The 14,748-nt window shown below is 45.5% G+C and overlaps 1 protein-coding gene and 1 long non-coding RNA gene across 3 annotated transcripts in view; both read left to right on the top strand.

The window, feature by feature from the left end:
- Window positions 1-14,748, top strand: part of LOC132471675 (uncharacterized) — an 89,692-nt gene that overhangs the window by 68,271 nt on the left and 6,673 nt on the right. The gene's annotated exons all lie outside the window — the stretch shown is intronic.
- Window positions 147-14,409, top strand: tgfbrap1 (transforming growth factor, beta receptor associated protein 1). 2 transcript variants are annotated; one of them, XM_060070890.1, is made up of 13 exons: window positions 147-374; window positions 956-1,679; window positions 2,708-2,902; window positions 3,410-3,564; window positions 5,522-5,604; window positions 5,779-5,959; window positions 6,159-6,319; window positions 7,916-7,973; window positions 8,061-8,204; window positions 8,331-8,477; window positions 10,696-10,858; window positions 11,510-11,958; window positions 12,477-14,409. In XM_060070890.1, the coding sequence occupies exons 2-13, from the start codon at window positions 980-982 to the stop codon at window positions 12,711-12,713; spliced, it is 2,673 nt and encodes an 890-aa protein (XP_059926873.1). In that variant the 5' UTR covers window positions 147-374; window positions 956-979; the 3' UTR covers window positions 12,714-14,409. The 2 variants fall into 2 exon arrangements, with proteins under 2 accessions (XP_059926873.1, XP_059926874.1); XM_060070891.1 differs by having other exon boundaries at window positions 147-451.

The following is a 14,748-nucleotide window of genomic DNA, read 5'->3' as shown; positions in this document are numbered from 1 at the left end:
AAGGTGTAAAGTAATTTTGAAACAAATTATTTACCAATGTTATTCATAATATCACAATTGTCAGTTGGCGAGTCAAACCACGGACCGTAAAAAAACGTGCGTTTGGACCCAGCATCATGCGCTGTGAAGTCTACGCCACGCCCATCAGCATGACGTCTGGACGCGCGTTGTTAGCCCCGCCCCGGAGCTCTCGGCAGAACGTGAAGACTTCTTAATTCGTAGTTTATTAAATCATTCACCAATGTTTTTAATATTATTGGAAAGGCAGACAACATGGAGTTGTTAAATATAACCCGGAAGAGTTTGTGAAGTCCTGTGGCCACGCCCATCTCTTGCGTTCCGGCCTGCAGTGTGTCAATGTGGACTGTGCTCCGGTAACGTAACGTTGTGTTTGCTGCAAAACCGGAAAAGAGAGAAGGCATAAACTGTATAACAAATAACGTTTGTTTAGGTAACAATAATAAATTAACTGCATATTACCTCTCAGATCTGTCTGATTATTAAATACATTAGCATTTTAGCGCAAGGGTTACCATTATGTTTATGCTAATGCTAGCCCATTTCTTACTAGCTAGTGTAAAGGTGGTTACCAATGCGTTTTGGGAGAGGTTGGTTCATAAACTTGAGCCTGAGTCAATTAGTGTTTAAAGAAAATACGTAATAGTATTAGTTTAACTGTGATTATTTAACAGTAATGGACGCCCCTTTATTAGCCCGAGTTGTTATTGCAGCTAATTGTGACTAATGTTGAATTTTAATGTGAATTCTGGCTAGTAGACACTGTTGGCTGAGAGATTGTGACATTCCCTTTCGTCAGTAGACATTGACGTCTTCTAAGTTTCAATCAGCCTTTATATATCATTATGATGGTACTGGCAATGCAGGCTTGACGTCATTTGTGGTTGGTAAACAATGCTGTCCCTGAGTGTTTTTGACTTCTTTCCTATCTTTCCAGTCTTTTGGTGTAGATGCCATCGTGATGAGTGTGAAGGCTTTTGAGCTGGTGCCTGCCGTGGAGCGGGACCTGCTGATGGGGGACAAGGCTCGCATCAATGTGGAGTGTATTGAGTGTTGTGGGAAACACCTGTACGTGGGCACCAACGACTGCTTTATCCACCACTTCCTGCTGGAGGAGGTGCCCTCTCAGAAAGGCGGGATAAAGTACTCGGCCCAGAAGCTGCAACAGAAATACCTGGGCCTTAAGAAACCAGTCGCAGAGCTCCGTGCCGCCTCAGCCTTGGAGCGCCTCATCGTTCTCTGTGACGGCGTGCTGTTCCTGGTAGACATGGCCACGCTGGAGACAGTTCCCTCAGCAACGGGCTCGGGCGGGGCCAAGATAAAAGGCGTGACGTCTTTTTGCATGAACGGAAACCCGGTGAACACCGACCCATTCTGTGTGGAGATCGCGGTGATCTCGTCCCGACGGCGCACAGTGCAGGTTTACACTGTGTACGAGGACCGCGTGCAGCTGGTGAAGGAGGTGACCACGGCAGAGCAGCCCAGCGTTGTGAGCCTCGACGGCTATTTTCTGTGCCTTGCACTGGCCAGCCAGTACATGATCCTGAACTACACCACTGGGGCCTCGCAAGACCTCTTCCCCTACAACAGCGAGGAGAGGAGGCCCATCGTCAAGAGGATCGGCAGGGAAGAGTTCCTCCTGGCTGCGCCTGGTGGCCTTGGTGAGTGGAAACACAGCGGTTGGTTTTGGGAAACTAGCAAATAGATTAGCTATCCTTGTCCCCATAGATCAGTAGGTTCAATGGGCTCAAGTATACTGGGCAGTATTCTGCCCAGGTCTTCCCCTTGTGCCAGGATAAAATTCAATGGCATAACCACTAAAAAGAGTTAAGATTTCTTCATCCAAGTGCTTAAAGGGATATGAGTTATTTGTAAATTGTCCTTTGCCCATCTTGCCCAGATTCAGATGAGTTGTTTGATTCCAAATTGATCATTGTGTGTCCGGAAGGAGAATTCGCTGGCGAAGGATTTGCTTTCTGTTAGGCACTCCCATTGACTTGCAGTACAGTAGTAGCCTAACCTCTGTTTATGTGAGGGGAAAACGTTGACATGCTTTCCAAAGATTTCCGATGCGCTCCGAATAGTAGCTTTATAATTTTTATTTTATCAACAACACAACAAGATTGTTTCTTTGTCTACAAACACATGAATAATTCCACACTACTTTTGGCGTTTCCTTATTAGGCTACCTGTTGTGCACGGCTGGCACCTTTCAGCTGCTCCTGTCTGGGTAGACTACATGGAGATAACCGGTGCATCATGGGCCTAATAATCCCAGTGCTGAAAATAGTGCAGAATTATGTTTTTTTTTTTTTAAACAATCTACAATCTTGTTGTGTTGTTACTGACACTTGTTATGAATAAGCTATTCAGAACACGTGAATCAAATTGTATTCCCCTGAAATGACCAGGAGCTAGGCAAGTCAAACCGAAAAACAATTGCTAACCTAGCAAGCTCACCTTCTGGACAAAGAATGATGAATTTGGAAATAATCATCTTGTCTGAATCGTGGTAAGAAAGGAAAATGCCAATTTACAGATATCTTGCCATATCCCTTTTTATAGAAAAAAATATGTATGTTAAACACAGACCAAGATGTGTCGATGCCTATCACTAGTATCTATTTAATTTCTACTAATAACGTACAGTTCTACACTATCTCATGCCTTGCTTGTATTCTTCTTCCAGGGATGTTTGCCAATGCGGAGGGCGTGTCCCAACGTGCGCCAGTCAACTGGTCTGAGAGTGTGATTGGTGCAGCCGTGTGTTTTCCATATGTGGTGGCCCTGGACCAGGACTTCATCTCCATCCATAGCATGCTGGACCAGCAGCTCAAACAGAGCCTGGCCTTCAGGGACGGACACATTCTGCAGGACTTTGAAGGTACCTAACCTTTATCCTCTATTCATTTTTTTCTTTTTCTTTTTATTCCATGCAAGTATGAGTGAGGGGCTGGCGAATGCTGGAGAGGTATGATGACATGAAGAGAACCAGTTGTTTAATGATTGAAAGCTCAAAGTGAGTCTGAGAACTTGTTTATAACTTTAGTTGTATCCAAACTTAATGTTTGCATCATCATACAGTTCTGCTGAGATGATCAATATCTTATCGGGCATTTCTGTCTCTGTCTGTATTACAATTAGGGCATTTAGCAGCGACTTACATCGGTTAATAATACACACATTGACACACCGACGGCAGAGTCAACCATGCAAGGCGACAGCCAGCTGGTCAGGAGCAGTTAGGGTTAAGTGTCTTGCTCAGGGACACATCAACACTCAGCTAGGAGGAGCTGGGGATCGAACTAGCAACCTTTCAGTTACAAGACAACTGCTCTACCTCCTGAGCTAAGCTGACCCACGTGTGTATCCACGTGTATGTGTGTTGTAGGTAAGGTGGTGTTGGCCTCCACCAAGGCAGTGTATGTGCTGGTCCCGCTGCCCCTGGAGCAGCAGATCCAGGACCTGCTGTCGGGAGACCGCGTGGAGGAGGCCCTGGTGCTGACGGAAGGAGCCCAGCCCAACATCCCCAGGGACCGCTTCCAGGTGTGTGTGGGTCTAGAAATAGACCAATGGTTGCCCGCTTTAATGGATTAATTGACAAATGCAGGCAGGACGATGCTTACCCCGACTTCCTTCATTACCCCTGCATGATGCACCAACAATCATTATGTGCTAAAATGCTAAACATGACAGAGAAAAATGCCATTATCGCATGTTTTATTCAAGCGAGACCTCTTCAAAGATGACTGTTTTGTTCACATCTGGAGGAGGCTGACTGCAACTACTCGGACCCTTTTGCTAAACATTGGTAGCCCCGCACTGGGTAGCCCCGCCCATTCTGCCGGCGATTTGAGTTCGCCCTGCAGAAGGGTCCGGAAAAGAGCAATACAGTTCTTTCTGCTTCCGATACGCTTTTTTGCGGGAGCCAATCACCAAGCTGGCTTTTCCCCCTGGAGAACTCTGTCCGGAGATAAAGGGCTTTCTCCTTGAGAGTAAACTCAGAGTACACGCAACTTAATGACACTAAATGGCTGTTAGACGTGGCATTTTTTTTACCAAGTTGAATAAGCTTATTTTAGAGCTGCAAGGAAAATAACTAATTCAAAGAAAAAAAAAACTGGTCAATTTCATCAGCTCATTTAATGCTTTCAAACGAATAATGCAACATATATCCTCAAAGTTGCATTGCCATGATTTGTGGAACTTCAAAAACCTTGCATCAGAGCTTGAGACGCACCGAAAGTTGACTGTGCTAGCTACACACTTTGACAACCTCTTTTTAAGACTTCGCTTTACTCGAGCCATCGCTTAATTGATGTGGCTTCCATTTAGGGAAGATGTAATTGCAAATTTCAGCACTGTTCCACCTGAACTCATCTGATTGGAGGATGAGATTTTGATGGACAAGCTGATATTGAGCTTAAGTCCAGGGCTCATCGACAATTTTGGAACTTACTCAGAGGAAAGTATCCAAACCTGAGGAAATGTGATACCTCCTAGACTGCATTATTTGGCTCTACTTATTTATTTGCGTCAGCCTTTTCCCACATGAAGATTATTAAATCCAAATGCCGTTCCCCTATGACTGATGATCATTTGGAAGCCTCCTTGAGAATAGTGTCCAGACTATGAAACCCTGTCTGAAGCGCAAGTCATCAGAGTATGTACTCAGTTTACTCAATCATGATTATTTTGGTCAATATTTAAATCACGATTATTGAAGCGATTATTTTTGAGTTTGAAAACATGATGTATTCATTCATCATGTCTCTCCAAAAACAACATTTTGTAACTGAGAAAATTTCGGCTAAAAAAAATACACAAAATGGTCAAAAAGAAAATGTTCAAATCTAAAATAATGTACAGATATGCATCCAGCTGTTCTTTCTGTTCTTTTCTGCTCTTTCTATAAAACATTAAATAAAAAAATTATCGAAAATTCAATTATAATAGTTTTGTGATCGTTTGATGCTTAAATCGGAATCGTGATCAAAATTCGATTAATCGCCCAGCCCTACTCAGTATGTATACATTTATATATGGGCAATCCTCGTCTATGCCATTCCCTCTCGACACGGAGAGTAGCGGACAATAAGACAGGTGGTGTTACCATATAGCAGACATGAGTGTCCTGCGATCAACTATGGGTGTGGCATGCTGCCGACACAAAAAACAATTTATTGATAACATTCTGATAAATTATACTGAAGTCATGTCACTGGCAAGCCTTCAGTAGTGTTTTCAAACAGACTTTGCATTCAACACGGTGCAGGAATCGCTGTGACGATGAGGTCAAGACTCACCAAGCTTTGTTACAGAGCAGACAGCGTGAGCTTTGAATTGAAGTGGTTGGAAAAGGTGCAGTGTGGCGCTCCTTTAACCAGCTGCTCATGTGGTTTGTCTTGCAGTTACACGAAACGTATTGCATACATGTTTAAAAACATAAAAATTCAACAAGGCAATGTGATATGTTGAACATAATATTTTTTTGTTGAACCAGATCCTGCATAGACGGATCCTACAGCAGGCCGGCTTTATCCAGTTTGGACAGCTCCAGTTTCAGGAAGCACAAGAATACTTCAGGTGGGGTCATCTGGTCACGTTTCACTGCAACGCTCGTTGTTTAAGTGATGGGACCGCTGTGGTTATTTTTGACTATTTACTCTAGATTAGGATACTGCCACCTCCCCCAAGTTGTATTCCTTGTACTTTTATACCTTGGCGAATGCATGTTTTGATTCTGTGGTGTGTCCGCAGGAAAGGAGAGCTGGACGTCAGGGAGCTAATCTCCCTTTACCCCCTCCTGCTGCCCCCCACGTCCTCCTTCACCCGCTGCCACCCCCCACTGCACCCCTTCGCAGACCTCAACCACCTGGCTCAGGGCGACCTGGAGAAAGGGCTGCGCTGCAAGAGGTTCCTCATCTCCTACCTAGGATCGGTGAGGGGCGCCGTGGTTCACCCTTCATGTTCTACCTTCATGCTCTACCTTCACCTTCCTGTACCGTAGATATGTTTTGGAGCAGCTTCAATTTTGATTATGTGCTTTGATTGTCATCGACCTAAATTGCAAGTCACTCTGGATTCAAGTGTCTGTGAAATCAGTGCGAGTGTGAGTCAGTGTGTGTGTGTTTGTACAGGTCCGTGGTACCGAGGCCTCCAGGGCGTCCCGGGAGGAAGTGGACACAGCGCTGCTGAAGCTGTATGCTGAGCAGGACCACGAGAGTCTACTGGACCTGCTGGCCTCAGACAACACCTGCCTGTTGGCTGACAGCGCTCCCTGGCTGGAGAAACACAGCAAGTATGTATAGGGAGCGACGTTCCCTCTAAGCTGTGTGTGCGCGGCCGCGCAGGCCAGTCGAAGTGGCCGCGCAATAGATCTTTCTTCAGGGGTTAACGATCTGTGCATCAGAGGCGATGTTGGCTTGGTAATAAACATTTAAAATACTGACATGTCTGGTGCCCAAGCCGGATGTACGTTAGAATGTTAACATACAAAGTATCCTTCAGGCTAATCTTGGCGGGCCCTGCTCCAGCAATTATATGCGTAGGCAGGATTTTTCATCAGGGTGGACTTTAGTGAAGTAGGGTGGGCCACCATTTTTTACATTTTATTTTTTTACTTTGATATAGGCAGTAAAGAAATTTTCCCAAAATTGAATTGAATTGGGAGGAGGAGCGGGAGGGTTGGAGAGGGGGGGGAGATGCCCGTCACCAGCCTGAAGCAGCAGTGATGGTCGAGCTGCAGAGGCTCGATCACTTCCAGAATTTTGCGAGATATGCCAGCTGAACTCATGTCTTCAGTCACAACAAAACCCACTGCCCGCTTAATTATTCCCCGGTGAATATACCGAATGCAGACGGCTACAAGTTCACGTTTTGCCTGGTCTTATATTAGTCGGCGATCAACGCATACTATGCTTCGTTGTTTTCATTTAACACACTTTTAATTTAACGCAACAGCAGAGCTGCGGCAGCCTGTCTGTCTGGGCTCAACGCTGTCACCGCCTACATACAATTTTGCACTTCTGATAGGGTGGGCCAGCTGTCAATCATAGTGGCACTGGCCCACTTTGGCCATAATTTGGCTATGCGCATGCCATGGCGAAAAGAAAGGCAGAGCAGGTGCCCCAGAAAACGTGAGTGGATAGAGGAAACAGTCCAAACTGACACAAAAGATGGTCCAGGTAGGATAAAACTATGACATAAGAGAAATTACTAAACCCCTTGGATACTTTTATTTTTTATATCATTATCAGACAAAACCAGTGAACCAGTCATAATAAACTTCAACTAAACTGACAAACAGCATCAGTAAAACAGCATCAAAAAAATGTTCCCAAAGTCCAACTATTATAAAGGATATTAAATAAATATCGACCTTGTAGACATGCATTTGCTGTCATCTCTTTGAATCCCCCATGGCTAACGCAGGATCGTGGTCATTTTCGACCACTCATTTTCACGTGGTCGCGTATTGCTCACAGTGCTGAAATGTGGGCATAGAAAATAAATTTTGGCTCAGTGCTGAAAAAAAAGGGAGGGAACATTGGTATGGAGGGACCTTGTATTTGGACTTCACTCTGCCATAAACAACTGTGTATGGATTGTGTGAAAGCTCCGGTGAGGTGTAGTGTAGCTGGGAGAAACGCATCAGTACGCGGGATCTGACTTATGATTTTGACGTGATCCGGACGTTGGAGGCCTTGTAAGTGGAATGGGCATGTTCATGAGAGAAGGCAGGAAAAATGCTAGTATAGACATAAAACCTTTTGACTCAAAAATTGTTATTTTAAATTTAGTCAGTGTTTGTTGACATGGCCTTGCCTTTGATGTGTTCTTCGTGGTTTTCCCTCTCAGTCTTTCTTCAAATGCAAAATATTTCGTCTCTTCTCAGATATTTTGCCCTGGGTCTCCTGTATCGCTGCAATGGCCAGGATTCTGCTGCTCTGCAGGTATACCGCAACTCTCCTAGCAGCAGACAGTTATGCACTAGTTGTGGTCTAGGTAGTATAAAATGTATCTTATGTATTGTGGTCTAGTTGTGGATCCGTGTGGCGGATGGGGAGCTGCAGGACTCGACCCGACCGGACCTGTATGAATACATAGTGGACTTCCTCACCTTTTGTCCTAATCTGGACCTGGTCTGGAGGTACAGCGACTGGGCATTGAAGAGAGACCCCAAGGTATGGACATACAGGATCAATATTACTACTACGTCAATAGTACTTTCCTTTGACATCGTTGTACAGAAACATTCCCTAATTTTTCTGAATTATTTATCTGAATCATTCTGACTTTATTGTTCAAAGGTAGGAGTCCAGATCTTCACCAAGAGGTCTTCTGGCAAGGACCAATCGGGTCAGCCAATGCCTGATGATGTCATCACTTACCTTGAGAAGCACAGCCCTGCCCGCCTCCTATACCTGGAACACCTGGTGTTGGAAAGACGCATTAAGGTAACTGTTGTGTGCTAACCTTCTACTAAAGGACCAGTGTATAGAATATAGTGGTTGGAGGAAATGCAGAAGAAATGGAACATTTCAATAATCATGTATAATCCCATGGGAATGTGAATATATTTTTTACCTTAGTTTGAGCCCTTTATATCTAGATAGTGAGTCTTCCAGGGAGGCAACCATGTTGCAACGCCATGGTTCTATAGTAGAACGGGGAAAGGGCTGAAGGGGGGAAAAGCACATTTACGAAAATGCATTTTTGGGTGAGAGCTTCAGGAAGGAGTTTGGTGTGTTATCCCCATAAGCATGACCTATGTGATTATTTTTAAGTAAAGTCAATGTATAGGAGCTTTATAATTATAATTAGGGATGTTTTATATAAAATGCGCCAGAAACTGGCGTTATACTATGTATCCAAGAAGCTTAACCCTATTGGACACGGACATCAAAATCAACCACTGGCCAGGAGCTTGACAAATTTTCTAACAAAACCGACGTGTCCCAGACACTTAACTCTCTCTCATGGTCTCCTGGTTAAACTGATTTTAATCTAAGGCTAAAAAGGGTAAGATGTCCTTTTTTCGTGAAACGGAAAATGCGGCGTATGTGTAATGTCCCGCGGTTGCCAACGGTCTGGAGGTCTTCCTGGAGCTCCAGAGTAGCGGGACAACGTCGCGTCTGAGTCCGAAATGGGTCCCGTAATCGGACTGAGTGGTGCGGTTGGGTGCCAACGGTCTGGAGGTCTTCCTGGAGCTCCAGAGTAGCGGGACAACGTCGCGTCTGAGTCCGAAATGGGTCCCGTAATCTGACTGAGTGGTGCGGTTGGGTGCCAACGGTCTGGAGGTCTTCCTGGAGCTCCAGAGTAGCGGGACAACGTTGCGTCTGAGTCCAAAATGGGTCCCGTAATCTGACTGAGTGGTGCGGTTGGGTGCCAACGGTCTGGAGGTCTTCCTGGAGCTCCAGAGTAGCGGGACAACGTCGCGTCTGAGTCCGAAATGGGTCCCGTAATCGGACTGAGTGGTGCGGTTGGGTGCCAACGGTCTGGAGGTCTTCCTGGAGCTCCAGAGTAGCGGGACAACTTCGCGTCTGAGTCCGAAACGGGTCCCCTAATCGGACTGAGTGGTGCGGTTGGTTGCCAACGGTCTGGAGGTCCTGAGAATCATCCAGGGGAGCGGGACCACTTGGCTTCTGAGGCCGAATCGGGTCCCCTTGTCGGACTGAATGGTGCAGTTGGTGGCCAACAGTCTGGAGGTCTTCCTGAGGCTCCAGAGGAGGGTAACTCTGTGAGTCTGAGTCCGAGATGAGTCCCCTAATCGGACTGAATGGTGCAGTTGGTGGCCAACAGTCTGGAGGTCTTCCTGAGGCTCCAGAGGAGGGTAACTCTGTGAGTCCGAGTCCGAGATGAGTCCCCTAATCGGACTGCAGTTGCAGTTTCAGTACGCCGTGGACCACTTTGGTCTGCCATCGTCAGTCGCTACGGTCGCTACTCGCTACTGTCTGCCGTGGAATCAAAACAAACCCTCTAGTTGAGGACGCGCCTTGATGACACGGGCCCAAATGCGCCACAAGAAGCAGACGGAAAACCTTATATATCCATGCAGCAAACAGACAGGTCTGTCGGCCAATAAGGTCCTTCGGTCCGAAGAATTTTATTGGTTGAAGTTTTCACTAAATATTATGTTAAATAATTGTTTGTTTTTACTCCTGGTGGGTCTGTCTTGCATATTAGAGTGTTATCCAAAAAAAGTGTAAAAATGCAACAAAGGTGAGAGTCCCTTTAACATAAATTTATTTTCCAATCCGAAAACCACAAAAACTAAAATAAAGGTTTGCAAAAACTGTTGAAATGTAGTACCTGTGCGTCAAATGTCCACTTCCTCTTTGGAATAAAATCTCCCTGATACATTCTTCCTTGTGTTGTACGATAAACACCTGCAGAACAAAGGCTATCTGATATTTTTAATCAGGCGATATGAATTGTACCTGTCGCGGATTACAATGTTTTTGTTACTTGTCTTAAAAAGCTATTTGTGTATGTGGTTGATAGATGACACTCAGGACCCCATATACATATAGAGTGTGTATCGACATATTTCCTGCATATTTAATATAGTTTATCATTATTTAAAATGTTTATCCTTTCAATGCTACAACTGTCCTTTTACTTTTTACACTGGGTCTGATTGGGTGTGTTTTCTCGTCTCGGTGGTGTGTGTAGAAGGAGAAGTTCCACAGCCTCCTTGCCGTGCTGTACCTGGAGCAGGTGTTGTCTCTGCTAGAGGGCGCTCCTCCCCCGGCCCCAGGCCAGCTCTCCCTCGCCCGGGAGAGGCTTCAGGCCCTCCTCAGGGAGTCCAACCTCTACAGGGTCCAGCTTCTACTAGGTCTGCTGACCACCACACATCTCCCTCAACCTCCTAGCCCGTCCTCTCCCCTTCCTGTCCTCACCCCTCCACTCCTACTCGTCTTGCCCTCCCCTCCACTCTTCTCCTCCTCCCTCCACTCCTCTCCTCCTTCTCATACCTTCGCTCTTAGCCTCCTCACCCATAACTCTTCATGTCATGTTCATCCCTCTACTCTACTACTCCCTCTACTCTACTGCACCACTTATTGTACTTAGTTGTGCAGCATCTGCAGTAGCTGCTATCATTGCTGTGCACGGGGAATGGGTTAGCCTAGCGATTGTTAGTACTTGCACTTGGCTCTATGGACATGTTTACTGTACTGACAGCGATATATTGTTTCACTTCCTATGCCTAATGTACTTATTACTAAGTCGCTTTGGATAAAAGCGACTTAGGGCTAAATGCCCTAAATGTAAATACTCCTCCTCATACCTTTGCTCTACCCCTACGCTCCTCTCCTCCTCCTCTTCATACTTTCTCTCTCCTCCTCCTCGCGGCACTCCTCTCCTCGCACTGTGAATGTGTGTATGCATGGTTGTGAGTCACTTTGGACAGAAGGGTCTGCTCAATACCCTTAATCTAAGTAGAATTAGTGTCATATGTATAATAAAGGTGTTATAATTGTCCCAGGTAAGATGGAGGGCTGTGATCAGCTGCTGCTGGAGCGTGCCACGCTCCACGGGAAGCTGGAGGATCACGGAAAGGCGCTGGACATCCTGGTCCACCAGCTCCAGGACTACAGATCGGCGGAGGCCTACTGCCTCTGGGCCTCCTCCTCCTCCTCCCAGGGCGCAGCCTGCAGACAGCAGCTCCTCCACCTCCTTCTGGACATGTATCTAGGTGGAGGTGCAGAGGAGAGACGAGGAGACCTTGAGATGGCCGCCGTGGACCTGCTGAACCGTCACGGCGAGCGGTTTGACGCGGTGCGCGTGCTGAGCGTGCTCCCGGAGGGCTGGTCCCTGCAGCTGCTCAAGCCCTTCCTGGGCCGGGCTGTGCGCACCAGTGTGCACGCTAGCAGGACGTCTCGCCTGGCGCTGGGCCTGTCCCGTGCTGAGAACCTGCAACTGTTGCACGACAGGGTGAGTAGCGCATCGCCACAGCCTCGGCTCTCTGCACATCGTCCTCCTCCGGTGGGCCTCGCTAACACTCCCGCTAAGGGGCTGGAGTCCACATACGAGGGGTCAAAATACGGGTTGAAAATACGACGCTGACTTGTCCGCAGTACAGTCAAAACAGACGTAAAGCTAGAAAGGATCACTGTTAATACTAATGCAATTACACTATAATACTTGGTTATAAAATAACCCCTCAAACAATCAGCTTGTCCCCCTATTTATTCCAAATATACGGGAGTGAATATCGGTCAAGGAATATCTTGACAAATAGCATCAGCGTATCATATCTCATCTATAAATAATTCAGATTATATCCTGTATTACAGTGTGAAATAATAATAATGCATTTGATTAATATATCGCCTTTTTTTAATCAGTACCCCATGCAATTTATGTGTGGGAGACAGAACAACGATGCAGTGAAGTAAACCAAATAAAGAAAACACAGATAAATGACTAAACATTGTTTTTTGATCATCTAGTTAAAGGAGCGGAAGAAGCCCATCCTGGTGTCTGAGAAGCGGGGCTGTCACCTCTGTCACAACACATTCAGCTGCCCCGACGTGGTCTGTCTGCCCGGCGCTGTCCCCGTACACACACACTGCATCGCACACAGACTGTCAGACTCCGCCCTCAACACGCATGCTGACTCCGCCCCCAGCAAACACGTGGACTCTGCCCCTAACAAAAACTCAACGCAGAACAGCAATCACACGTAAGACTCTCGCTGGTGCGGAATCTGGACCAATCAAGGAGCTGGGATCACCCGAACCAGAAGGCTAACCCAGTCATGCTACGTGCTACTGAGACACGCGGAGAGGGAGCGCTTTTTACGTGCGTGCGTGCTAGTTCACACGTGCCTAGGCGAAATGGTTGATTTGAAGATATTTATTTCAGTGCTGCTTTTACACTAATTTTTTTTTTTCAACTGGATGATGTGAGAATTGACTAAACCAAATCATTGATTGCCCCGCTCCTTCCCTGGCCTACTCTTTGAGGTGCTGTTTTCCCCCTGACCCCTGCTCCAGGGCCTTATCTGCACCCCGCATATGTATCAAGCTGATGTCCACCCCAAACAGAACTCTTAACCGGTTCACAACTTCTTTAGGAGAAAACGCTAATACCAGAGGGTCGAAACCTCCACTTCTCTGAGATGGAAAACATTAGATCAGAGTTTGTCATTCAGTGTGTCATCTTGCAAACTCCTTGGCATCGGATGCTTAACCACCATGGGACTCATTTGTACGGTCTGGTATTCTTGCACAACATAACGTCCGCCAGGTTATGAAACAATCTGACAGGAGCTTGCTTGGCTGTTGTCCCCCATCCCAGTGCAGTGTCTTCATGCTACTGCTAAGCTAATGCTAGGCTTATCCTCTTTGACCAGGAAGCACACAGTTTGCTAAGCTTGTGTCTATCTAGATGGGAATATATGTGATGTATCAACCGCTGCTTTCGAAATAAAAGTAATTTGTCATTTTGGGTGTGGGGGTGGCACAGTTATTGTTAACATTGAGGCAAATGTCCTAGGGTTTACCTCTGCTTGTTTGTATTGGGTCTGAGATGGTCTTGAGAAGGTGTAAAACTGATGGAATATACATGTTTTGCAACAGGGTTACATTTTTTTCTTATTGTCCAAGTTATGTTTTGACTCTTCTAGAAGGTGGTGCTTGACAGAGAGTAGAGGGTGGAATGCGGACATTCATGTTTTGCATCGGTAAATGATCTATCATCTGGAATATCTGCTGTAATATTTGAGTTGCCAACGTCTGACCATTACAGGTGAATGCGTGGCTATTTTATATTTTGTCCCATTGGGACTGAATGAAAACAGCCCAACGTACATTTTGATTTATATATGTGATGTTTTTCCTTCTTCAATTACTAAATGGACTTCCAGAAGTTGAGGTCCCACAAAGTCATGCGGTTGTCCTCAGTTGACCCAGCACTGAAATTAGCGTTCTTGTTTTGTGTATTTAAGAAGGAGAGGTCAGAGAGGAATAATGGTCGGACCATTTTACGTTTCAAGACCATGAACCCTCCTTTATTTGTGTGTGACTGTCCTATCATGTTATAATGGCGTAGCGGACACATCCCTCAGGGTCACTACCAAGACGACATTACCAACTACTGACCACTGTTAGATAATTCATTCATAATCTATTCATTTATTTGTTCATGGAAGGGAAATGACTTCTTAAAAAATAATTATACCCAGTCCTGACCATATCTAAATCCAGTATTGGGATCTTGCACAAAGTATTTATATTATTAAAAAAAAATAAGAACAATGCTTGTGTTGAAACATTGACATGTATAAATATTCAGTATTTATGCTGCTCTGAAAATCACATCCAAATGGAATGTTAAGAGTGAAGCGGACCATTTGAATAAAGATAAACTAATACCATTGTTCACATGATATTCAGTCATAAGGTTTATTATATCTGAAGGGTTGTGGAATAGTTTATTATGCAATGGTTTCACATTATTAGTAAAAGGACTAGGGTTTTGAAAACATTACCGTAGTTATACCGGCAGGACGCTTTAAAATGTATGAATGTATAAAATATGCCTTAAATATGGGAAGATGTGACACATTTATCAAGTGGCATACAGGGATGGGTTTAGTCTTTTTTTACGGCAAAAATAAATGTCCCATATAAATAGTCTCTTGCGCTTTCCACCAGAGGGCCATGTGGAGATGCGCGCCCATCTTTACTTGGCAACGTAGGCAGAAATTCCGACAAACGT

The sequence above is a fragment of the Gadus macrocephalus genome, chromosome 14 (genome assembly GCF_031168955.1).
Source record: "Gadus macrocephalus chromosome 14, ASM3116895v1".
Classification (NCBI taxonomy): domain Eukaryota; kingdom Metazoa; phylum Chordata; class Actinopteri; order Gadiformes; family Gadidae; genus Gadus; species Gadus macrocephalus.
This window is presented reverse-complemented; position numbering and strand designations above follow the sequence as displayed.